Source organism: Vulpes lagopus, chromosome X, assembly GCF_018345385.1.
Source record: "Vulpes lagopus strain Blue_001 chromosome X, ASM1834538v1, whole genome shotgun sequence".
In the NCBI taxonomy this organism is placed as follows: Eukaryota; Metazoa; Chordata; class Mammalia; order Carnivora; family Canidae; genus Vulpes; species Vulpes lagopus.
This window is the reverse complement of record NC_054848.1, coordinates 31388965-31416882: the sequence shown is the minus strand read 5'-3', so window position 1 is coordinate 31416882 and position 27918 is coordinate 31388965. Positions and strand designations below refer to the sequence as shown.

General features: G+C 35.4%; 1 protein-coding gene across 5 annotated transcripts in view; it reads right to left on the bottom strand.

The window, feature by feature from the left end:
- Positions 1-27918, bottom strand: part of CFAP47 (cilia and flagella associated protein 47) — a 492283-nt gene that overhangs the window by 83385 nt on the left and 380980 nt on the right. For all 5 annotated transcript variants that reach the window (XM_041740236.1, XM_041740239.1, XM_041740237.1 and 2 more), the window contains one exon: positions 17510-17608. In XM_041740236.1, the coding sequence (XP_041596170.1) occupies positions 17510-17608 (99 nt within the window). The remainder of the gene's footprint in view (positions 1-17509; positions 17609-27918) is intronic.

Here is a 27918-nt window from a genome sequence, read left to right as displayed (position 1 = left end):
ACCAATAAGGTCAGCTATGTGTTATATTTCCACCTATGATGAATGATTTCCTGGAACTCCAAATACTGTCCTTGAATTCCTATCTCCATGGGCTATCAGCCCATTGGGACACCACCATTTCTACCTAAATTACAACATGTTGACCATTGCCTTACTCATAATGTAAGATCTTCCAAATTTCTGATTTCACTCTTTCCTAATATAACTATGTGTGGTTTCTTCAGCGTCAATGGAAATCCAATCAGTATGTCTCATTGGACATTTTGGTTATAAGTGGAGTTGTCTAGTCATTTATCAGATATTTACCAGCCATTTCTTAAGATATGGCAAAAGACCCTTCATACTCATCCACAAAAAGAAGTATTTTATTTTCCAGTATCTTAATATTTAGCATGTTTAATTGACCCAAATTATCCAGGTGTGATCTAATTAGTGCAAAGCAATTTGGACCAATTACATATGTTCTTACACCTGCAAAAAGCTATTTTGCTATTATGGCTCAAATTTACTTTAAATTTTTAGATAATCTGACTACAAACTATGTTGTCAAGTATTAAATAAGACAAAACCAAAAATGTGCTCCCAAGCTGCACACCACCATATTCAGTTTATGTTACTGATGCTTTGTACCCCCGTGTCAAACATTCTATCATTTCCTTAAAACTCTGTCTTGAAGACTTAAGCCAAATATTACAGAATACAGAGATTAAATATCCATTTAGCATTCTAGCATATTGGCTTTCTCTTCCTGCTTTTTGTGATACATCAATTTGCTGAATATTCTCTGGTTTTACATAAATCATTGATGGTATGAACTCAGATAAGACTCCATTAGCTATTTATTATAGCCATCTCTGCAGGCTAATTCATTCATGTTGTCCCTTCACTAAGGGCTTTTCTAACCACTCTCTTCAAAATTGCACCTTCAACACCATGACTTAACCTTATCCTCCTCCCCTACCAATTTTCATTCCCCATCCTATGATTGTTTATCTTTTCCTACTAGCATGTAAATCCACTAAGACAGAGATATTTGCCTGCTTAGCTCCCTGCTGCATCTACAGACTTTAGAACAGGATCTTAGCATATTGTAGCTCTCAATAAATATTAGTGTGTGAATGAGTTGAGCAAGGAACTGTTTTAGTTGCTGGAAACACCACATAAAATTAGAGAAAATATCATTTGTGCTGTGGAACTTAATAGAAAGTGGGGGAAAAGAAGAGGAATAAATAAGTAGATAACTACACAATAGGTTTTAAGTTAGTTATTTAGGAAGAGAGAATTGGTTATGGTTGTTTTCAGGGAAAATTTCTCTAAAGAGGTGACACTGAGTAGAGGCATTTAAAGGTAAACAAGAAGTTAGGGTAACGGTATTTCCAGAAGGGGAAGCAACCTAAACGACTCAGGGGGCACCTGGGTGGCTCAGTGGTTGAGTGTCTGCCTTCAGCTCAGGTCATGATCCCAGGGTCCTGGGATTGAGTCCCACATTGGGCTCACCACAAGGAGCCTACTTCTCCGTCTGCCTATGGCTCTGCCTCTCTTTCTGTGTCTCTCATGAATGAATAAATAAAAAAAAAAAAAAAAAAAAAAAGGAATTGACTCAGGATGAGTCCGCAGCAGGTCAGTGAAGGGTGGGGGAGATTAGAGAATGTGAGATCAGGGAAAAAAAAAAAAAAAGCAAGTGATGGACAAATGATGTGGTGCCTTTCTGACCTCACTTCCTAAAACTGAATGTATAACACAGGGAGGTTTTTAAAAAGCATAGTGATATGATCCAGTTTATGTTTTACAACAGATCACTCTGTCTTCTGCGTGGAGATCAGAATTTAGGGTGCAAGAGGGAAATAAAGAAAGCAATTATAGCAGTTCAGGTGGTGTAGACTAGGGTAAAAGTGGCAGAGGTTGTAAAAAGGGGCCAAGAAATAAGATACATTTATGGCTTTCTGATCAGTGTTCACTGATGGGCTGGGAATTTCCACTGAGAACAAAAAAGAAATCCAGTATGACTTCTAGGTGTTTGGCAAGATGAACTAGATAAATAATGGTGCCTTTAAGTGAGATGGAGAGAGCTTTGAGGAATAAATTAGCATGAGAGTGAGGGAGGGGACAGGTATATCAAGAGTAATATTTAGTAAGAGATACCTACTAGATACCCACGTGAAAAAGGAAATAAGCAGTTGAAACCCAAGAGAAACTCAAGAGATATAAATGAGGAGTTCGTGATGAATAGACAGGATCCACAAGCCTGAAATAAATGGCCAGGAAGATAATAAACCTGGAAAAGAGACAGGACTGAACCTCAAGTCAAGCCAATATTTTGAGTCCTGAGAGCAGATAAAAGACAGAAAAGATGACTCACAAGGGCTAAACAATGACATAGGAGGAAAACCAAAAGTCAAGTTAATATAGCATTTCAAGAAGAAAAAAGTCAACTATGTCAAATGCTACTGAGAGATAAAGACAAGGACATAGCATTGAATGGTAGATTCTGCAACATGAAAGTTATGATCTCCCTGACAGAAGTAATTTTAGTTGAGTTGTCAAGATTAAATTCTCACTGAAGTGAATAGGAGAATTGATAATAGAGATAGTGAGGATAGACAACTTTTTCTAAGAATTTTTTTTCTAAGAATTTTTCTAAAAAAGACTTTATCCATTTATTTATGAGAGACACACACACACAGAGAGAGGCAGAGATACAGGCAGAGGGAGAAGCAGGCTCCATACAGGGAGCCCGATGTGGGACTTGATCCAAGGACTCCAGGATCACGCTGAAGACAGACACTTAGCCGCTGAGTCACCCAGGTGTCCCTCTAAGAATTTTTCTTCAAAGAAAAAGAGAGAAGTGGGTTGGGGGCTACTGGGGCCATCAGATCAAGGTGTTAATATATATTGATATTATGCTGGTATATACTACAGGAATCATCCAGTCAATGCAAACACTGTAGATATAGGTGAGATGAGGGATAGCTGGGTGGTGAGGCTGTTGAATAAATCATAAGAGGTGAAATCTGGGGTTCAAGTGGAGGGGCTAGTTTTGTGACAGGAATACAAACCATTTGGCCATTTTAATGAAAGTCAGAGTTTTTTTTTCTGTTTGTTTTGTTTTGTTTCTTTTTCTTTGTCTCTCAGCCATATTCAGCTATCTGTATGCAAGTGTAGAAAGGACAGAGTTGGTTTGCGTCTGATGTAGTAAACTGGACCACTTTTCCTAATACTTCACTCTTCCTCTTTATTATAATTATATAATCATGGTCATAGTTTGATTATAATTTGACTTTGACATTTCCCATGTTAAGGTAGACAGAATATATTTTCCACCTTCATTGATCCTAAGCATGACTTGATTTGACCAACAGAATGTGGGTGTAGGTGATAGTATCCAAGTTGAGGTCTTAGAACTCACTTGCACTCTTGTTTCTTCTTCCAGACACAATAAGAAGAACATATTCTAGGTTATGTCCCATAATAAATAAACATGTAGAGCAGTCCTGAGACTGATAATAAAATCTAAATAAGAGCTACCCAGCTAATCAAAAGATCCACAGGCAAGAAAAATGAACATTTCTGGTTATAAAACATTGAGATTATGAGGTTGTTATGCAGTATTAATGAAGCAATCACTGACTAATTCACCACAGTTGTGCGTTTACTTGGTGAATAGAAGAAGGAAGATAAACAAGGGAGAGGAAAGCATAAGGAAGGGAGTGACTATAGTGACAGAGTAAGTGACTATTTATCAGAAGTTTTGGATATAAATGTTCAAAATACTAGAACGCATATGTTTGTATCCCAAAGATCTCATGATGGAATTTGTCCAATGCCTTGTAGAAAATGAAGAACATAATTATTACATATTTTCTGAGATTTGAGAGTTTAGCAAAATATAGACAGTCTCTTATGATAGTGCAAAAGTACAGTGGAAATTGTACTTTGAATTTTGATATTTTCCTAGGGTAGTAATATGCTGTATGATACTCTCTTATCATGCTGGGCAGTGGCAGTGAGTCAACCACGAGGGTAGACAACCAATACACTCACAACTATTCTGTTTTTTCACTTTCACTACAGTATTCAACAAATTCCGTGAGATATTCTACAACTTATTATAAAATAGGCTTTGTCTTAGATGATTTTGTCCAACTGTAAATGTTCCGAGCAGGTTAATGTAGACTAGGCTGTGCTTTGACATTTGGTAGACTAGGTGTAGCAAATGCATTTTCAACTTATGATATTTTCAACTTACAATGGCTCTATTGGGACATAATCCCATCGTACATCAAGGAAGATCTGTAAGACTAGGTTAAAGTGTTAGAACTTGCTCTTAACATTAACTGGCTAGCATTGGAATCCTCCTTGTTCTACTTTTTGTACAGTAGCAATCAAAACTCAGTTTATTTCACATTACCATCCTAAATTTACCTTACACAAAGAAAGACTCACACAGTCTTACAGAAATTATAAAACATGCTATGGATTTTTAATAATAAAGCTCAAAACTAGTTGGTGTTTGGAATAATTCCAGAGATAATATTTTCTAACAGGCTTTAAAAATAACCTTTTTTTTGAAAATGTAGAATTATCAAAACTAAGAAAGTAACATTGGTACAATATGATGAACTAACCTATATACTTTATTCAGATATTAACTATTCTATTATGTCATTTTATATCATTTGATCCAAGCCAAGATTCTGCATTGTATCCACATGGCATGTCCCTTGAATATCCTTCAATCTGTGACATGGCTTTTCCTTGTCTTTTATGATCTTTTATGATACTTTAAAAGTGCACTGGTAAGGGACGCCTGGGTGGCTCAATGGTTGAACATCTGCCTTTAGCTCAGATCCTGATCCCAGGGTTCTGGGATCAAGTCCTGCATTGGGGTCCCCGCAGCAAGTCTGTTTCTCCCTCTGTCTATGTCTCTGCCTCTCTCTGTGTCTCTCATGAATAAATGAATAAAATCTTAAAAAAATAAAGTGTATTGGTAAGTTTTTTTATAGAATGCCCTTCAGGGAGACAGAACATAAAGACTCCTAACTCTGGGAAACGAACTAGGGGTGGTGGAAGGGGAGGAGGGCGGGTGTTGGAGGGGAATGGGTGACGGGTACTGAGGCGGACATTTGACGGGATGAGCACTGGGTGTTTTTCTGTATGTTGGTAAATTGAACACCAATAAAAATTAATTAAAAAAAAAAAAGAAAAAAAAAGAATGCCCTTCAGTTTGAATTTGTCTGATGCTTTCTTTTTTTTTCTTTTTCTTTTTTTTTTTTGATGTTTTCTCATTAGATTGAGGATATACACTTTGGGGAATGATATCAGAGAGATGATTTCTTTTTCTCTGTGTTCAATTATCAGGGGATATATGATAATGATATATTTTAGTATTGGCCATGCTAATCTTTATTTGGTTAAGGTGGTGTCTGCCGGGTTCTCCAATGTAAGTTAGTATTTTCTCTTAGTATTTAATATACACCTTGTGGAAATACTTTGAGATTATGCAAATATTCCTTCTCTTTGAACTTTCACCATCTAATTTGATGACCTATCAGCAGACCTTGCTTTATCAATTAGGTGTTTAGTATTTCTTCAGACCCCAAAACATTCAGTTGACTATATTTGTTTGGGTCTAAATCTAGGTTTTCCCTCCTGTTCATTTGATCTTCATGCTCATCTTTAGTCAGGACAAATTGTCTGTATGTCTGTTTAATCAGTACAAAATAATGTACATTTTAGGTACAAGCATACCTCATTTTATTGTGCTTCACTTTATTAAGCTTCTCAGATAACTTTTTTTTTTTTTAAGTTGAAGGTTTGTGGCAACCCTGCATCAAGCAAGTCTATTGGCACCATTCTTCCAACAGCATTTGCTTACTTTGTGTCTCTGTGTCACAGTTTGGCAAATGTACATTTCAAACTTTTTCAGTATTGTTATTTTTGTTATGGTGATGTTTGATCAGTGATTCGGACTCAAAGTTCAAATGATGGTTAGCATTTTTTAGTGATAAAGTATTTTTAATTAAGGTATGCACATTGTTTTTTTTAGAGATAATGCTATCATATACTTAATAGACTATAGTATAAACATAACTTCTATATGTACTAGGAAACCAAAACATTCATTTGACTCATTTTATTGCAATATTCACTTTACTGCAGGGGTTTGGAGCTGAACCCGCAGTATCTCCAAGGTATGCCTGTACATCTTAAAATCTGTTAGTAAAAGCCTTCCAATTTCATTCTTTCTTATTTGTTTTGAAAATTCTACTTTTTTGTCTTTTTGTATATATTTTAGAATCAGCTTATCAATATCTACAAAAATTGTCTAATGAGAAATGGATTGGAAATGCACTGGATCTATATATCAAAGTGGAGAGCATTGACATTTTAGCAATATTATGTCTTCGGTCGATGAACATGATGCATCTCTATTTATTTAGGTTTATTGGATTTCTTCCATCAGTGTTTTTCTATTATTTGATACACAGATACTGTACATATTTTGTTAGATATTTACCTACGAACTGTAGGTTTTTTTTAATCGTTGTTGTAAATGACATTTTTAACATCACACTTGAATTGTCTGCTGCTAGTATACAGAAATGCAACTGGGTTTTGGACACTGACTTGAAGAAGTCTTTAATTCTACAGTGTAAAGAGTATTTTTGGGTTATAGAATTATGATCGACAGTACTTTTTTTTCTTGCATCACTATAGACATCACTCCGTTACCACCTAGCTTGCACGGTTTATAAAGAGAAGTCTTTATTCTTTTGTATGTAATGTGTCTTTTTTTTTTTTTAAAGATTTATTTATTTATTCATTCAGACAGAGCAAGAGAGAGGCAGAGACACAGGCAGAGGGAAAAGCAGGCTCCATGAAGGAAGCCCAATGTGGGACTGGATCCCAGGTCTCCAGGGTCACAGCCCGGGTGGAAGGGAGGTGCTAAACCGCTGGGCCACCGGGGCATCCCTCTGATCATTTTTTAAAAGTGAATTCTATACTCAACATGAGGCTTGAACTCATGACCCTGAGATCGAGAGGTGCATGCTCTACTGACTGAGCCAGCCAGGCACCCCTTAATATAGTCACTGATAGAATTTTGTTCTTATTTCTTAAATATCCTATGCTGATAATGAGCTATTTTTAAACATCAAAATTAATAATTTATACCTGTGGGTTTTTTTTATACTTTTTTTTAAAAGATCTTATTTATTTATTCATGAGAGACAGAGAGAGAGAGAGAGAGGCAGAGACACAGGCAGAGGGAGAAGCAGGCTCCATGCAGGGAGCCCAACGTGGGACTCCATCCGGGTCTCCAGGACCACACCCTGGACTGAAGGCGGTGCTAAACTGCTGAGCCACCCGGGCTGCCCTATACCTGTGGTTTTTGATGTTGTACTGAGAACAGAGAAGGGGACGAGCCTTATTGGATACTAACACATAAAGTAAAAAAAAATCACAATTTTTACTAAAAGACAACCTACAGAATGGGAGAAAATATTTGCAAATGACATATCTGATAAAGCATTAGTATCCAAAATATATAAAGAACTTACAAAAAAAAAAAAAAAAGAACTTACACAATTCAACTCCAAAGAAACTAATCATCCAATTTAATACAGGCAGAAGAAAGTAAACACAGACTTCTCCAAAGAAGACATACAGATGGTCAACAGACACATGAAAAGATGCTCAACATCACTAATCATCAAGAAATATAAATCAAAACCACAATGAAATATCACCTCACATCTGTCAGAATGACTATAATCCAAAACAGAGGAAAAAAGTGTTGGCGAGGATGTGGTTAAAAAGGAACCCTAGTGTACTGTTGGTGGGAATGTAAACTGCTGCAGCCACTGAGGAAAACAGTATGGAAGTTCCTCAAAAAATTAAAAGTTGCATTACCATATGATCCAGTAATTCAATTACTGGGTATTTGCCCAAAGAATACAAAAATACTAATTCTAAAGGATATATGTACCCCTGTGTTTATTGCAGCATTATTTATAAGAGCCACATTATGGAAGCAGCCCAGGGCCCATCCATAGATGAATGGGTAAAGATGTGGTCCTATATATAATGGAATATTACTCAGCCACAAAAAAAGAATGAAATCTTACCATTTGCAGTGACATGAATGGATCTAGAGAGCATAATGCTAAGCGAAATAAGTCAGTCAGAGAAAGACAATACCATATGATTTCACTTATATGTAGAATTTAAGAAACAAAACAAATGAACAAAGAAAAAACGAGTCAAATAAAAATCAGGCTTTTAATGATAGAGAACAGACTGATGGTTACCAGAAGAGAGGTTGGTGGGGTATGGGTGAAATAGGTAAAGGGGATTAAGAGTATATTTATCATGATGAGCACTGAATAATGCATGGAGTTTTGAATCACTATATTATATACCTGAAACTAATATAATGCTGTATGTTAACTATATTGGAATCAAAAAATTTTTTAATTCACAATTTTGAAAAAGGCACTGGCTAGTTATAGGCTAGTTAATTAATGAAACAATCTAGAAAATGACCATAGAGTCATTTTGTTTGTTTGTTGTAGAGTATGTGCATATGAAGATACTATCTTATTAAACATACCCATCAATTAATTAATATATCAATAATACTAAAGGTACTAAACAGTTCATATATTCAATTATGCATCATTATATTATATAATGATAATATATTCCATATAAATCAAGTTATAAATTATTGATTACATTAAATGCAATAATTAACAATGTATTATTTATATATTAATTACATTAATGATGTTCCCATTCAGTGAAAAATTTGGTTTATTTCACAAATGATACAATTACAATTTGCTATCTGGCTTGGGGAAAAACAAATGGAAAACTTTGCACACCAAATACAAAGATCAATTTCAGATAAATTGCATATGTAAATATTTTTAAAACCTTAAAGTCTTAAAAAAGTTTAATGATCTATTTTCACATTGTTTGAAGAAGAAAAATGTTTCTAACCAAGACAGGTGACCCAGAGGATATAAAGATAGGATTTTACCATAAAATTACAAAAATTATGGGAAAAATTCTATAATTGCAGACAACAAATAATAGATTGGAAGAAATATGTCTCAGGGAGATATCAAAAATGTTTTTCAATGGATAACATGAAAAAGTTTTACAAATTCATGGCAGAGGTAAAAACAACCTAGTGTCATTTAAAATGAGCAAAAGTTATGCAAATAGAATTTACAAAAAGCCGAATGCAAAGAGCAATATTAGATGTGCAAGTTCTGCTTCCTGGAACCCAAAGAACTTGTATTTGCCAACTGAATGGCTTCATGTTGACAACAGAGGCATTTATTCTCAAAGAAGAAAGAGGGATGTTACCTAAAATTTATCTATCTGTCTGCCTATGTATTTATGCTTATATAAAGCTAAAATAGAATATTGAAAAATTTTAAAGTTACATGGAAATGGCACTAACTAAAATTATATCTGGTTAGTTTTATTTATATGTAGAAAATTATGTGAGAAAATAATGGCCTGATGTTTTAGAGAAAAAAATAGATTTAAGTGGAATAGAGCAACATGGTTAAAGGTATTTTCCCTATGTATTTTTCTGCCAGGAATATTTATGTAACCAGAAGTAGGATCTCCTAATACTGTTATTACTCCAATGACAACCACCTAAACTGAGGCTCAAAATCTTTTCTTTAAAGTAAGTATAAAATTTAATTAGCCCTTACTGATATTATTCAACATTCTATAAAATGTTTTGAATACCAAGAAAACAAAAGTGATATAATAGTTACTATATAATAATATTTTTTAATTATATTAATCTTTCTCATGAAAATGATTAAAGATTTTCTATTCTTGAGCAAAGAATACTCTCATTGTTTTAAGTAAAGCCTTTATGTTTTCTAAGAATCAATAGGAGAAAAGAAATAGTGAGCTGTTGTATTTAAAATCAGTAATAAAATATTAAGTATAAATAAACATAGAAGTAGCTTGTAGTATGTGACAACAAATTGTGTATTTACTGTTGCTCTAATATCACAAAAAATGAGATATTATGTTAATAGTCTTGCTATTTTTAAAGGGTGATCTAAAATGGTCTTGAGTATAACTTGTCCATTAGGCAAATGCAAAATATATGAAAAATATATAAAAAAATAAAATTTAAACATTTCTGAAGACATAAAGTTGATTAACTAGTGAAAATACATAAAATGGACATACCCATAAAAGATTCAGAATCACAGAAATGTCATTTTTCCTACATGTACAAAGTTAAAATTTAAATGACAAATTTAAAATAATTCCAATAAACATTCTATTAGGTTTTCTCTGGAGGCAATTGAGTTCATTATAACGGTCATATAGATACACAAATAAAAAAGAATAGCCAGTATAACTCTGAAAAGGAAGAGTAATATGAGAGAACTAATCTCAACACATATTAAAACACATTATAGGGATCCCTGGGTGGCGCAGCGGTTTGGCGCCTGCCTTTGGCCCAGGGCGCGATCCTGGGGACCCGGGATCGAGTCCCACGTCGGGCCCCCGGTGCATGGAGCCTGCTTCTCTCTCTGCCTGTGTCTCTGCCTCTCTCTCTCTCTCTCTCTGTGTGACTATCATAAATTTAAAAATTAAAAAAAAAACACATTATAAAGCCTCTCTAATTAAAATAATGTAGTTTTGGCTCTCAAAGAAAGATCAGTGGAATAGTAGTGATAACCCAGAAAGAAACCAAGTACACATGGCAGCATAGTCTAGGATAATGCTGGTATATTGAATCAGTACAGATAAAATGGGCTTTTAAATAAATCTTGAAGATTTATTTGGATAAACAGATGGAGGGGAAAACCATATTCTTAGATTTAAAAAATTCATCATTCAATATTTCTAAGATGCCAGTTACCCCCAAGTCGATACGTAATTTCAGTATAATTCAAATACAAATCCTAGCAGGGACATGTGTGTGTGTCTATGTATCTGTATAGCTGTGTGTGTTTGAAAGTTAACTAGCTGATTCTAAAATTCTTATAAAAGTACAAAGGATTTAGAATAACTAAGGAAATCTTGAAGAGCAGGGAAAACTTGAAGGATTTATGTTACCACATATCAAGACTTGCCATATAGCTATAGCAATTAAGGCAGTATGGCATTGGTAAAAGGATGAATGAATGAGTAGACAACTGGAACTGAAAAGAAAGTCCAGAAACAGACTCACATACATACTGACATTGGATTTGGGAGAAAAGTGTCCCTGCTATACAATGAAGGAAAGGATGGCCTTTTCTATTGTGCTAGGGCAATTTGGTATACATAATGAATAAAATGAATCTTAACTTCCACCTCACCATATTTAAAGTTATTGAGATATGTATCAGGAAAAGTAAACGATAATGCTTCTAGTAAAAAAGAGAAATATATCTTCATGACTTTTTGCCCCAAGCTACCAAGACAATGGCCAGTACTTAGTACCTAGATATCAGCTCTCTGGGAGAAGTGCCTTCAGCTGTAGAGTCACCTGACTAAAGCCAAGCTCCTTTCCTGGGGCAGACCATATTTCATGATAGATCTATGTAGGCCCAGAGGGGTCAAGGAGATGGAGGTATAAGATCGGGGCCTCCTCATCCCAAATTGGGCAACTCTGAAGAGGTAGCCTAGTTTCTATGCTTGCCATGGTGTGAGCCAACACTTCTGTCTCCACCTTTCCTTCTGTCAGGTCTTACTTTGTTCTCTTCTTCCCCAGGGCTGTTGATCCTGAAAGCACTCCCTAATAGATTTCTGCTTACTAACCCCCTTCTCAGAGACTGCTTCCTAGGAAAACTGTTTTGCAACAATGCTACTTGAGGTAGTTCTGAGTGAAACTTGGACAGATATTTAACATTTTTGTTTCATTATCTGTTGATAGATGTTTTACAGCTGTCTTCTATTTGTAGTAGCAGTATTATGTGGTTGGGTAAGAGCCCAAACCCAAGCTCCAGCATAGACTGTGGGTGTGATCTTGGACATTACTCCTACATGTCTCAGCATACTCACCTAGCATGATGGTATGAATACAATCTATATCATAGGGTTATTGTGAGGACTAAATCCATTAAAATATGTAAAGTGTGGGCAGCTTGGGTGGCTCAGCAGTTTAGTGCCACCTTTGGCCCAGGACGTGATCCTGGGGACCTGGGATCGAGTCCCATGTCAGGCTGCCTACATTGAGCCTGCTTCTCCCTCTGCCTGTGTCTCTGCCTCTCTCTCTGTGTCTCTCATGAATAAACAAATAAAATCTTAAAAAAAAAAAAGTAAAGTGTTTCAAACAGTTCCTTGCACAGAGTACATTGCTATTGCTCACAGCAAGTGACACTGTTTTCCACTAAAATACTATTAAGTAAATTACTATATAGGTGACATGCCAAAATATGTGAAGATGGTATATGAACAACTGAAATTTGGTGATATTTTTAGTGAAAATGTTGAGTAAAAGTAGAATACATAAAGAATTAGAAATATCAAAAGGAAGAACAAAGCTGGATAATTTTAAAAGTATAGATACAAATATAGAATTGGATATCTACTATTCTGTAAGAAATTCTTTTCTAGAAAACTAGTATTCACCTAAGGCAACAAGACTCTTCATCAATGAGTAACTGATGAAAGTTAAAAGCATCTGTTTACCAATTGTTTCACCTAGAAAACAAATGGATTTCAGAAGAAAAAAGCCTAGTATTTATTTCTTTATTCATTTTTCAGAAATATACTTCCTGGCATGTATTGGCAGTATGCTAGTCTTGTTTCTAATAAAAACTGAAGAAATGAAAAAAAAAAAAAAAACCCTGAAGAAATGGGGCGCCTGAGTGGCTCAGTGGTTGAACGTCTGCCTTTCTCTCAGGTCATGATCCCGGGGTCCAGGGATCGAGTCCCACATCGGGCTCCCTGTGGGGAGCCTGCTTCTCCCTCTGCCTATGTCTCTGCCTCTCTCTGAGTGTCTCTCATGAATAAATTAAAAAAAAAAAAACTGAAGAAAGCCAGGAATTCATCTTTGTATTGACTTATTTTCACCTATATGAATAATACTCATGACCAGTACATAATTTTAGTGTTTAGAAATGTCTTCACAGGGGCACCTGGGTGGCTCAACAGTTGAGCATCTACCTTTGGCTCAGGTCGTGATCCTGTTGTCCTGGGAACGAGTCCCACATCAGGCTCCCCAAGGGGAGCCTGCTTCTCCCTCTGACTATGTATCTGCCTCTCTCTCTGTGCCTCTCATGAATAAATAAATAAAATCTTAAAAAAAGAGAAATGTCTTCATATACACAATTGCAATTGTTCTTCAAAAAATATCCTGTTTGGTAAAACTAATTTTCACTTTTTATGATGTCCAGGTTAGGACCTAGAAAATACAGAAACTAGCTCAAGCTAACAACTTTTCTAGGTTACAGTCAAAACCAGAACACAACAGACTTTCAGACTACACATCTAATGCCAGTCCCTGTAGCTTGGATCTCCTCCTAGGGTCCTAGAAGTAGCACCTTATATTCTCTAGATCTACAGTATGATATCTAATTCAACTAACCCCTTCCCCTCCCCTGGCCCTGATTTTTTAAATGTCACAGTCAGAGGACCCAGGAAAATGTTACAGCTAAAATTTTTTTCTCAAGGGTTTAATCTTGATTTTGCTTCAGTGACATTTGATTACTTCCTGGTGAAGGAGAAAAAGAACACTTCAAGTCTTATAAATGTATCAGCTTTGTAGCAGGATGTCTTCTGAGATCACAATTCACCTCTACTCTTATCTCATTCTTGGTTACTCAACCTAATTAGATGTGTAGACAAGAATGAGCTTCAAAGTGAAAGCCTGGCAGGTTAACATTCTTCACTGACAGGAAGACCCTTTTTTTCTCCCCCTCCTGTCTAGTTCCTGTCACCAATTTTGAGAGAAAGATAACAAAAAGGACAGTGAACTTATTAAAAACAAAATGAAATATTGAGCTATTACAACATAGCATGGAACTCATCCTAAAGAAGAAAAATTCTAGGAAGAAAAAGTTTCTGTAGAGGAATTAAAAGTTTCTGTAGAGGACATGAAACTTTTTTTTTTTCCCCCAATGTCAAAACAAACAAAAAAACAAAAAACAAAAAAACAAAACCAGTGTCAATGGCTAGAATTCTAGTCTTGGTCGATATCTTCATATATAGAGATGTGATTTTATGAGAGGATTTTATAAATACAAAGGAACTTAAATTTCAGAAAGAAGTTAATATGAGAAGGTTTGCAGAAATTATTTGTACCTATGTCCTTTTGTCACATATTGATCAAAATATTTCAGAAGTTAGATTGAGACTGGGATGATGCCTAGAAAAGCTTAGCATGAAATGAAGCAGCAGCATTCACATTTGAGAAACATATACTAGTCTTCACAGCTATCACTTGGTCTCCCTTTAATGCTGAGCCCTTTGCTGAATTGAATTGAATGCACTGTCACAGGATATGGCACACTGGAGGGTAGGAGTTTAGAACTTCTTTGCTGAATTAGTTCATCGGAGAACAGTATTTACAAAAGTATGTTTCTTAGACAGATATATATTCCAAAAGCATATGGAATCTCCTCTATATGGAAATATAGACAGCATTAGAAGAAAAAAGGTCCTAGGAAACCCTGCTATAAAGGAAATTTTGTTTAAGCTGGTATTTCCCAAATTTATCAAAGCATAGAACTTAGTGTTTTTTTTTTTAAATCTCATATCACACCTATTTCTATCTCTTGAAATTAGTATTTCACTCTACACACTTAAGTAAACACTGGTCAAGAATAAGATAATCTCTATAGTTCTCAAGGACTCACCAAGGAAATGTTCCATGTAAAAGTGGAAAGAGTTTTAAAGTTATAAATGCTTTATATGGTGTAAGAGATTATACCTAAAGGTAATTTTTATAGTATGATCAATGAATCTCAAAGTCTCTAAAAATGTCAATAGCAGTATTAGAAACAGAGCTCCCATGAGATCATGACCTGAGCTGAAACCAAGAGTCGGATGCTTAACTGACTGAACCACCCAGGCATCTCTGGGTGAAATAATTCTTTAAGAGATCATGAAAAGAAAGAAATGGAATAAGAAAACACAAAAAAAAGAAACATAAAATTGTAACATTTAAACTGTATGGCACTAGAGCAAGTTCTGAAATATAGATCCATATAATAGAATATATATGATCTGAATATAGGTTGCAAAAATAAATAGCTTCAGAATGATGATTATTATCAGATGAAAAGATGGGTACCTTGCTAGTTAAGTAGGGGAATCAAATTAGATTATAATTACATAGCAAAAAAGCAAAACCTGGATGATTTAAGAGAAAATTTAAAAGCTGCCCTTTTATGTATAACTCCTTCCCCATTACAAAATAGAAGAAAAAGAAAATGTAGGTGAATTTTTGATGGATTTCAGGATGTAGGAAGCCTGAAAGTGTAGAACCAATGGAAAAAATTTTAAAAAAGAAAATGTCTCATATACTCAATGGGTAAGTAAAATTAAAATATAAGAAGAAATGTAAATAATTAATACAAATATAATAAAGTTGTTATTTGGCATTCAGGGGTTTTCCAACTTTTTGCTATTAATAACAATGCAATATTTTGATTCTTTCTGTAAGTGGTCTCAGCAGAGGGGTGTCTGTGTGGTGCAGTTAAGTGTCAGACTCTTGATTTAGGCTCAGATCGTGATCTCAGGGTCCTGAGATTGAACCCCATGTTAGGCTCCACACTCACGTGAAGTCTGCTTAAGACTCTCTCTCCCTCTCCCTCTGCTCCTTCCCCTCTAAAATATATAAACAAATCTTTTTAAAAAATGATCTCAGTAGAATTGCAACTGCTGGGTCAAAAAGGTGACAATTTCTAAGTTTCTTTATATACATTTACACAAAGTGCTTTACAGAAGCTATGCTGTGATTTGTATTCCCCAACCATTACATGTTCAGATTTCACCATGGTTTCAAGGAAATACAGAAGTAAATATCAAAAAGGAAAAAGAAAACCTACATGGCTATCATTTAAATCAACATCTATTTGAATATCAGTGACTATGAAAATATTTTCAATCGTTCCTTGGCCATCTGCACTCACTCTTTTGTGAACTGGGGTTCACACTCTTTTTAATGTGTTACAAGGAAATTGAAAACAAACACTTTGAAGTTGTCCCCAGGAGGTTTTGCTTTGCCATTAAGCAACTTTCTGAATCGCAATCTCCTTGATTTGACAAGAGTAATAATACCACTTACATATGGAGTTGTATCAAATGAAATAAAATAATGAGATTGAGGATGCTGATATAAATAGTACAATAAATAGAAAACAGTCATGAACCCATTTGTATTGGGATGCTAGTAGTAGTCACTGATTGCAGTTAGTATTTTAGTATTATGCTAATTCATATTTTATCATGTTTACCATAACTATTATGATTAAATTAATGTAAATAAAATATTATTATTTTTCAAAGATTTTATTTATTTATTCATGAGAGACAAACAGAGAGAGGCAGAGACAGGCAGAGGGAGAAGCAGGCTCCCCACAGGGAGCCTGAACATGACTTGATCCTGGACCCTGGGATCACGCCCTGAGCTGATGGCAGACGCTCAACCACTGAGCCACTTAGGTTCCCAATAAAAATATTATTTTAAGCAAATTAGTATTTTTTGAGCTTTAGATTTTAAGCAACTTCATTATTTATGTCTTAGGTTTTTTCCTATTCATCAATGTGCAAGTGGGATGATTAATACATAGTGCAAATAGATGTACGCTCCCTAATAATTTTTCAGGGAATCATTAGGTTTGTAAAGATGCAATTATTTTTCATGATTATGAATAGCTTTAGCATATTATTTATTTTTAATTTTCCAAAATCTTCTTTGACTAACACACGAGTATTTTTTTTAAATTTTATTTTAAAGTAATCTCTACACCCAACATAGGGCTCAAACTCACAACCCAGAGATCAAGAGTCACATGCTCTACTGACTGAGCCAGCTAGATGCCCCTCACATGCTTAAGTACTAAGTGGTATGACTTTTCAACTAGTCAAAATCTCAAAGATAAAATATTTTACAAGTTGTACTTATATATTATGGAAAAAACAGCAAAGATATAGTGAATATATATAAAGATTATACTACCTATGTTTTTCTATCAACTTACTAAAATTCATGTCCAAATTTTTTTTTTTTAATTTTTTATTTATTTATGATAGTCACAGAGAGAGAGAGAGAGGCAGAGACACAGGCGGAGGGAGAAGCAGGCTCCATGCACCGGGAGCCCGATGTGGGATTCGATCCCGGGTCTCCAGGATCGCGCCCTGGGCCAAAGGCAGGCGCCAAACCGCTGCGCCACCCAGGGATCCCATGTCCAAATTTTTAATAGTGTAATTGTTATTAAAATATACTAAGACAACAGACATAATTTCATCATCTCTGAAATATAAAAGCATACAGAATGACAGACTATAAAGTAGAAATCCATACCTTGTGTGTGACTCAAACCACTAAACTTGAAGGCAGAAGTCTCATGGAAGAAGCAATCCCAGTAACAGTTAAGGCCATGATACTTGAGTTTTTCCCAACCTAATAAAAATATAAAGAGATATTATTCTCCAATGTCACATTCAAAAGGAAAAATAGAAGTGGAGATTGAAATAGAATCCAAACTCTCCTCTAATGGGAAATTTTTCAGATAATTATTTTTCAAAGTATATTTTAAGATGAGATTTAAATGTCATTTTTGAAGAACATATTCAACATTATGAAAGTTTTTCTCTCTAATATTACAAAATATTAAAAAAACAATTCATACATTCTTAGAATTTAATGTATTCTACTCAAATAACAGATATTACTGACAGCCTGTTTGAGTCTACCATCTAAAAATGGATTCTAAAAAAAAATGGATTCTAGTAGTTTATATTTACATATGCATAAATGTATATACATTGACAATAATTTAAACCAATAAATACAAAATCAATCAATTACCCAAAATGTCCTGGCTGTATAACAAGTACCTGCTTTTAGTGCTGCTTTATGAAAGATAAAAACCTCTTGTCAACATAGACATTTATGATATTAGGTACACTGAACTAGATATCAGCTGACACTGGCCTTGGAAAGGAATGGGAGTGCATATTACAACTCCTATGAAGGAGATTTTTGTAACATATGATAAAATTATATATATATTTCCCATTTTGCTAATCAATACTGTTTGTAGAAATACACCTTCAATACACATCTGAAACATGAAACAATATACATGTAAGGGGATTATTTTATTTATTTATTTATTTATTTATTTATTTATTTATTTATTTATTTCTTATTGGAGTTCAATTTGCCAACATATAGCATAACACCCAGTGCTCATCCCAGCAAGTGCCCCCCTCTGTGCCCGTCACCCAGTCACCCCCCCCCCCGCCCAACTCCCTTTCTACCACCCCTTGTTCGTTTTCCAGAGTTAGGAGTCTTTCATGTTCTGTCTCCCTTTCTGATATTTCCCACTCATTTTTTCTCCTTTCGTAAGGGGATTATTTGAATAGTAATATGCACTGGGGCATTATTTATATAGCAAATTATTAGAAATAATGAAAAGTTCCATCTATTGGAGACTAGACTATAATGCAGCAAAAACTGAGGTACTAATAAGTTATAGAAATCAATGAGAAAGGTGTCCATTAACTATTTTACTGGGATTTCAGACATATACATATTGTTAGGTGAAGTTGGCAAGGTGCAAAAAAAAAAATGATATGGTACTTCATGTTTGCATGAGAAAGAGGATGACACAGCACAGGACTAGATATGTATTTATGCATTTATTCATATATGCTCATTTTTGCAAAACCAAACACAGTATGGATAAATAAGAATCAAATGAAAATGAAGATGGCTACCCACACAGTTGGTTGAGAATGTGGTAGAGGGTATAGGCTTGGGAATGGAATTTCTTTCAGTAGAACTTTTTATATAGTTTAGAGTTGTGAACAATATGTTTCACAAATTCAAAAATATAATTGAATTTAAAAAGTCTCAAAAAGCAAACTTTAAAACTGGATTTAAATTTAAAAAATAGTAAATCCATTTTTGTGTAAGTTGACAACAAAACTACACAGAATAAAGAATTAATCAAAGAATATTTTGGCCATAGTTCCCTGACTGCTGTACTACAGTACAATATACTTTAGGCAGAAAAAGTATTGTAAAGATAGTTTTAATTTTATTTAGTAGTTTTCAGTTCTTTCTACTTTTCTTCCCTTTTTTTTGTAGTTGTAATAATATAGTAATTTTGACAGCTAAAATAGTGACTATGATAGAGCAAATAAACTACACTGTTGTGTTGAGAACCAGGTTTCTCATGTGGGAGAAGGAAGAGAGAGTGATGTAAATTAAAGAAGAACTCTGTGGTGTAGGATTGAAAGGGAACTATCAGTATGAAACAACATTTTTAAAAAAGATTTTTATTTATTCATGAGAGACACAGAGAAAGAGAGGCAGAGACATAGGTAGAGGGAGAGGTAGGCTCCCTGTGGGAAGCCTCATGTGGGACTTGATCTCAGGATCCTGGGATCATGACCTGACCCAAAGGCAGACGCTCAACTGCTGAGCTACCCAGGTGTCCCTGAAACAACATATTTTTTAAAGTAGCCTCATGCCCAGCATTGAACCCAACATAGGGCTTGAACTCATAGCTCTAAGATCAAGACCTGAACTGATATCAAGAGTCAGACACTTGAGACACCTGGCTTGCAAAGGATCCTGCTGGCCAAACTAGAAAATATCCAAAAGAATAATAATGAATAAAAAAACAAAAACATAAAGACAAAGTAACTCCAATCCTCCTAGGCTCTCCCTCTTACAACTAAAACTTGTCAAACATAACAGACGACCCTGGGGAGGCTTTAAAAGCATGGGAAGAAGGTAATTTGAGGAATAACATGGTAGTGAGGTCCTGATTTCTTTTTCTTTTTTCTTTTCTTTTTTTTTTTTTAAGGAGGCACTATGCTGGGCATAGAGCCCTATGCAGGGCTTGAACTCACAATCTTGAGATCAAGACCTGAGCTGAGATCAAGAGTTGGATGCTTAACTGACTGAGCCACCCAGGTACCCCAAATTCCTGTTTTCTATATTGCCTTTTCTATATACTGGACAAGGCATCGCAGAAGCCTCAAACCCAGATCAGCTAAGAGGGGTAGACAAAAAAAAAAAAAAAAAAAAAAAAAAAGAAAAAGAAAAAGAGGAGGGTAGAAGCTGATCTTTTAGATCCTGCTGGTAGACACAGGCAGCACTCTGATTCTCTGCTTGGCAGCAGGTTGAGAGAAACGGTAACAAGGGTAGAGTGTATCTAAATGAATGAATGAATGAATAAAAATGGTCCGACAATATTCTGTCCACAAGAAACTTCTTCAAATTTAGTAACATTGGTAGTTTGAAAGAAAAGGGATGGAAAAAGATGTACCATGCAAATGTTAATTATAAGAAACAGGAATGGTTACATTAATACCATATAAAATAAATTTCAGAGAAAATTAAATTACTAGAGACACAGAGAGGCATTACATAATATAAGATATTGATACATGAGGGAGACATACAATCCTAACATGTCTATAATAGATAATGGAGCCTCAGCTTACATAAAGCAAAAATCAATGGAGCTGAAAAAAGAAATAAACAAATACACCATTATAGTTGTGTCATCCCTCTTTTAGCAACTGATAGAATCACTAGTCAGAAAATCAGCAAGGATATGGAGGACTGAAATAACAAAATTAACTGACAGAATTTAAATGACATGTGTAGAACATTCCACAAAACAACAGAAGAATACATATTTGTTTCAAGTGCCTGTGGGACGTTCACTAAGACAAACCATATCCTAGGTCATAAAACAAACCTCAACAAATTCAAAATAAGCTAAGTCATACAGATCATGTTCTTTTGACCATAGGAAATCAATAATGGAAAGAAAAAGGGAAAAAAAAAAAGAGGGTCTTAACACAGCCTTTTCCAGTCTGTCCTGGTGCCACTCTTTGAATGTCTTCTCAAAACCAAAAAAAATTTGTTGTAATTAAAAAAAAAAAAATTGTTGTAATTCAAAAACTCCACAAACAAGCTCAACAGTCCTCAGTGCAAGAGGAAAAATGAAAAAGTAAGAGATTTCTTTTTCTGTTGGTGTAAGAGTTATGGATTTGTACAAATATTAGCTTTAGGGTTTTAAAAAAAATGTTTGTGTGTGTGTGTGTGTGTGTGTGTGTGAGAGAGAGAGAGAGAGAGAGAGAGAGAGAATGGGGGCGAGGGGCAGAGAGAGAGAGAGAATGGGGGGGAGGGGCAGAGAAAGAGAGAGAATCCAAGCAGATACTGTGCTGAGCACGGAGCCCGACACAGGGCTCAATCTCAAGAGCCTGAGATCATGACCTGAGCCAAAACCAAGAGTCGGACATTTAACTGACTGGTGCCCCTAATTTGTTTTTTTTTTTTTAAGTTTCTCTTAAAAGTCATAAGGTCCTCCTGGAGATTTGGATACAGAGAAATCCAGAGAAGAAAGAGGTGTCAAAATCGATTCTATTAACATTTTGTTATGTTCTTGTTTTCCCAGACTCAGGGACATTACTCAGAAATAAAATGGTAATGACACTCTTAAACAAAGAGATCAAGTAGCCACCCCTGAATAAAGTGTGGGCCATCAGACAATACATGTTTGGTGGTCAAAGAATCATCAGAATCACTAGCTACAAGCAACCTTAGCGATTACGTGGTGCATCCTCCAGTGTGTTAGGAGATGAAGAAGCCAAAAAAAAAAAAAAAAAAATTCCTTGCCTAAGGTCACACAGCTTGTGTCTTCTGAATTTACATCCCCACATGCTTTTATACATTAAATATTATGTGAATAAATGTGATGATGTGATCATTTGAAAATAATAAAAGTTGAGATGTAAAAGACCAAAAAGAAAAAATCCATGAAGCTGTACTCATACTTAAAGATAGGAAAAGTGGGGGGAAGAGGAAAAGCAGAAGAAAAAGCTTTTTTTCCCCTTAATATAAAAATCTCCAGGGGCACCTGGGTGACTCAGGTGGTTAAGCATCTGCCTTCTGCTAAGGAACATGGTCTGAGAGTCCTGGGATCAAGCCCTGCATTGGGCTCCTTGCTGAGCGGACAGTCGGCCTCTCCCTTCCAATCGGCTAATGCTTGTTCTCTCTTTCTCTCACTGCCTCTCTCTCTCTCTCTCAAATAAATAAAATCTTAAAATATATATGTTACCTCTAGCTAATAAAAAAACAGTGAGAGTGATAGACATAGAAACTGATACTAGTAGGGATACTAAAACTTTCCATCAAGTGAAATGTAAGGGAAGAGGTTATTCACATTGTTTCAAATTATCACCCCCCTCATGCACAAATTATTTATTATTTATAAGGGAGAAAGATGACCTTATGACATAAAGATCTGGTGGACACAACCTTAACCAAGTGATTAAGCTCAGCATCCCCGATAATGGGCCTTGGTGTCTCCTAATGTGTTGCAATAAGTACACAGTATGTGATATTCTTCCCAAAATCTTAGTCATAATTGAGTAATAAAGACACAAAGATAAAATAAATCAAAGTACGTCAATGCAATGTAGTTATTATAGAGCTGTTAATATATTTAGGTAGTTCTATATTTCCTAACATAAAATAATCTCCAAGATATGTAACATGAATTTATGAAATGGAAATTTTTGTACAAAAAAAAAGAGAGAAATCCATAATGTGCAATATTCTATAAAACAACTGGCCTGGACTCTTCGAAATTCCAGTATTGTAAGAGACAAAACAAGGTGGGAGGGAATTTTTAGATTTATGGGACTTAAGAGATCTGATGACCAAATGCAATGCACAGTCCTTAACTGGATCCCAGATTGGAAAAAAGATAAAATTTTTAAGTTACAAGGAACATTTTGGGGACAACTGGCAAAGTTTTACTGTGGAGTATATGTTAAATATTAACATATCTATATTAAATCTTTGTGTATGATATGGCATTGCAGCTATGTTGTAGAAAGTTCCTTCTCTAAGGCTATAGATGCTTTAGAGATGAAATTATGTCTATAGAGATGGGATATAAAGCGAATTCCCCCAAATTAACAACTGATGAAGCAGATAAATCTATACCAAAAGTATAGGACTATTCATTGTACTGTACTCTTCTGTAGGTATTAAAATTTTCAAAATAAAAGTGTCTTGGGGTGCCTGGGTGGTTCAGTCAGTTGACTACCTGCCTTTGGCTCAGGGTCCTGGGATCGAGCCCCGAATCCAGCTCCCTGCTCAGTGTGGAGTTTGCTTCTCCCTCTCTCTCTGCCCCTCCCCATCACTTGTGTGCATGCTCTCTCTCTCTCTCAAATAAATAAATAGGAAATAAGCTCTATTGATTGACATTAAGTATACGAGATGATAATGTTACATGTATATATTTCACAAATCAATATATACACATAAAACTGAATGCTGAGAAATAGTTACTAGTTGAGGTATATGATTTTTAAATATATTTTGAAACCTCTGTGTAAAGACCAGTGCTTCTGAAAGTGTAGTCTTCTGACAACCTACACTAGAATAAATTATGCTGGTAGAGTCTTATCATAGACATAATGAATCAGAATAACTGAATGTGGACCTGGGAATCTAAATTTTGATAAGTTCTCAATTATTGGTTATTGACTTTTAAGAGCTACTAAACAAGAAAAAGAGGAGTTCCAAATATTAAGTCTCCTAAAAAGTATCTAGAGTAAAACAAAACAAAACAAAAGATTATAAGCAAGTTGAATCTCAGATTACTTTTCGAAAAAGCAGCTATAACAGTAATTTTATATTTAATTTTCCACACTACAAAAACATTTGCTATTTGCTGTAAGCAAAGCAAACTAAGACAAACAATCTAATTAAATTAGGGTATAAAGGAGTATTTGATACTCCAAAATCCCTGCCTGCCAATCTCAAAAACTCCTAGTACTATTTATTTATTTATGTATTTATTTATTGAAATACTTAAAAAGTTGATTATCTCAATTTGGGAGAGACTTTGAGAGTGTGGTACTTTTTCTTACACCTATTTCTCTCTCTTTTTATGTATACATAAAGCTATGCACCCCTTGATTGGCAATATAAAATAATTACTACATATTTAACATAAATATTTTAGATAAGATTCAGGGGGTCTCCAGGGACAAGATTTTCATAAACTAATTCTAACATATCAAATCAAATGCACTAGACGTTGTCTCTCTGTCCTGTATCATTAATATGTCATAACTACGCTACACTGTGTGCTTTATTACTTTACTGCTGGTGAACACCATGGTCATAAAGAACCCTGAGTCAACAAGAAGTCAACATAGTATTTTGTTTACATCAATCAACCCTCAAAATGGAAGGTGATATTTGAAAAACTAATATAATTGGTAGGTATACCTCTATCCCTATGTTACTTTGTTTTTGCTCTTCAGTAAAACTACTGATGTCTAGAAAAGTAGCCACTTAAACATTTGAATCAAATCACTAATACTGCATTTAAATTTGAATTCAGTAGGAAGAGTGAATAATCTCAAGACTATAGCTATTTTAGTAGGAATCAAAACTGCTACTTTACATGCATCAGTTACTGCTTCATTCACTTATGTAACTTTGAGGTATATAACCCATAGTGATATTTCACAAATAGATTGCCACATGAGATCAAAATCTGGTGTATATATGTATGAGTGTATGTATATTGCCGATATAGTTATTTTGAAATTTGCATATGTTTTCAGCATAAAATAGATGCTCAGTAAATAATCAGTGACTGAAGATTCAATTCTTGCTCTACCAACAATGACAACACTGAAATACTCATTTAGGTAAAAATAAAGCTATGAGTTAATGTACCCCCTGCCATTAATGAGCACAGATTAGCAGGTTTGGAATGTGGTTACACGAACAAGGGCACATACATACATATAATGGAGGTGTGTCCTTAAGTTCCTAAATTCATCATGTCCTATTTTCTAATGTTTTGACTCAGACCCATTCATGGCTACCTTTCCTTTTTCCACCTTTATTTCTGGCTAAGTGGGGTAGCAACTTGAAAGCAGGGATAGGGGTGGAGGGCATAATTACTGATCGGAGAGGATTGTGGGAACTGAGTCTACTGAAAGCAGTCACGGAGCAAGGGTACATGTCCAGGCTGAACAAGTAGGCCAAGATAGGAAATCCAAACATGTGTTGATGAGACAGAGCCAGAGTCTGATGGCAGAGTTAAAAAGAGAAAGGAAAGATCTGAAGAGCTGAGAAAATGCAAAAGGAGTGGCAGTCAGAGGTATTTCCTGAGGTCCTTTGACTGGGCAGGGGGAGGCCTGTTTTCCTTGAGATCTTAGGGGAGGAAGCAAGTGCCATTCTTTAGAGCCTTATTGGTATGGGGATTTATAAGTACCATCTGCGTCTGTAAGCAGACAACTTAGAATCCCAGTTAGGTGGTCCTGGAGAAGACAGCTAGATGTGATGAGTTCAAGACACTGTTCAATCACTCATTGTATGGCTTTGGGAGATTTCTAAGCTTCAGATTCTACATCTGAGAAACCTCTCAGAGTGTTTTTAAAGATAGGGTATAGTCACATTTACAGAGCTCAAATGTGGTACCAAGTGAATGTATAACAAAGTGAGTTTCGTAGGTTATTTGAAGCTTTTGTGTACCATCCTGCTCCTCATGGGACTCATAATGGTCCCCTTTGGAGAAGTCTCCACTATTCTCTGAGTGTTTAGGCCATTTCCTCTCTAGCCACCCTACCTCATTCACCATTTAAAGGTGGCATGAATTAAGATATGAATAGATCCCTGAAATATAAGCTTTTCAACACCTTGCCTTGTGTAATGTTCAACTGAAAGAACTTAGAGACAACGTACAATAGAATTAAAGAATTAAATAGAATTTAATTAAATAGAATTAAAAGATTTTTGAATGTCAAAAGGCAGTATTTCTGAGATAAGTGATTAAAATGGAAATAGCTAAAATATCAGCACAAGAAAAGACATTAGAGAATTGGCAATATAAAAGTATGAGAATGAGTTTGCAATTCTAAAAACATTGCCTTCTTGGAAAAATGATGTGTTTTGAAAGATATCTTTTCCTATATATCTTATCTATCTTATCCGTCTGTCTATCAAAAGAAAAATCAGGAATGCAGGATCTGAAATACTGTGAGATCTCTCTCTCAGCAGCCACCAACTTGATGCTATCAACTTCCCTTAGGGGATTCTGTGAATTCTGTAGCATCTGCAGAAATACTGACATCTTCTTTCGAAAGATAGCAAGGGAATACATAGTCCTATCATGAAGTAATTTTTAAAAAGATTTAATTTATTTATTCATGAGAGATACACACACACACACACACACAGAGAGAGAGAGAGAGAGAGAGAGAGAGAGAGAGAGAGAGAGGCAGAGACACAGGCAGGGGGAGAAGCAGGCTCCATGCAGGGAGCCCGGATGTGGGACTTGATCCCAGGTCTCCAGGATCAGGCCCTGGGCTAAAGGCGGCGCTAAACTTTAGCCCTGGGCTAATCAGCCCAGGCCCTGGGCTAAAGGTGGCGCTGAGCCCCCCAGGCTGCCCTCATGAAGTAATTTTAAGACATTTGCAAATATTTAAATCAGTAGGTATTAATTTATTACCTTTTGAAATGAGTATATTCGGCATACATGTTAAATATTTTTATCCTTGTCAGTCATGTTTCCTTGTGGCCCTTCAACAATTCAGGCCAGCTTATGAGGTTTAGTCGCTAAGGAATATGAATGCAAGAAGTCATGAACATGGTGGCTAGAAAAAATAGAACCCACAAAAAAAGAAGGAAGAGGTGAGAGAGAGAGAGAGATTTCATTACCACGAAAAGGAAAGGAGAAATATCTTCATAAAGGAAAAGGAGAAGTGAAAGAAAGGAAGATTTCAGAAGTTTTGTCTTTTTTTTTTTTTTGTCCCTGGTCTCCTCAGGTTGAAGCAAGGAGGAGAACCAGAGTCTGAATATTTACTCAAGAGAGAGGGAGTTTGGGGCCCCTGGGTGGCTCAGTTGTTTAAGCGTCTGCTTTGGCTCAGGTCAGGAGCTCAGGGTCCTGGCATCGAGCCCCATGTTGGGCTCCCTGTTCAGCAGTGAGTCTGTTTCTCCCTCTCCCTCTTCAGTTGCCCCTCTGCCTGCTTGTGCTTGGTCTCTTTCAAATAAATAAATATAATCTTAAAAAAATTTTTAAAAAAGAGAGAGGGAGTTTGCTTAAAAGAGACTGTTTTAAATACAAAAGACTACGAAATCTTTCATTGTCAAACTTACTGTTTTTTTCTGTTATATAGCAAAACCATTTTAGACCAACTAAAGAAAACCAAGAAGCCACAAATTACTTCATATTCTATTTTTAATGTTAAAAATCTTGATCCAATATGTTTTTATAACATTCTCATAGTTATGAGGTGATTTGGCTGCAATTCCCTTGAAAATTCCATCCCTTGGACAGATCCATTTATCAGCCTTGTGTGTTGTTCCCATACCAGGAATTCTGAGCACCAGAAGTGGTACAAACTTCACAAACATGTATTTTCTTGGTGCCTATCTAAATTTGTGATTTCTAATCCCAGCCAAATACAATAACTTTTATATTTTAATTGTGTCAGCTCCATCCTCAATTCCCTCCAGCAATGATTTCAAACCACTGGGCCACTCTTCAAATCTCTTAGTCTATCGCCTTTCCTCAGCAGATAAAAATATTAACATAACTGCACTTAATTCCCAAGTCCCTCTGCGATCTAACAATTTATCCACAGTCACATTTGTTTTATCCTACTTCCACCTGTTCAAAGGCATAAATGCCACTCCTGTTCATGACT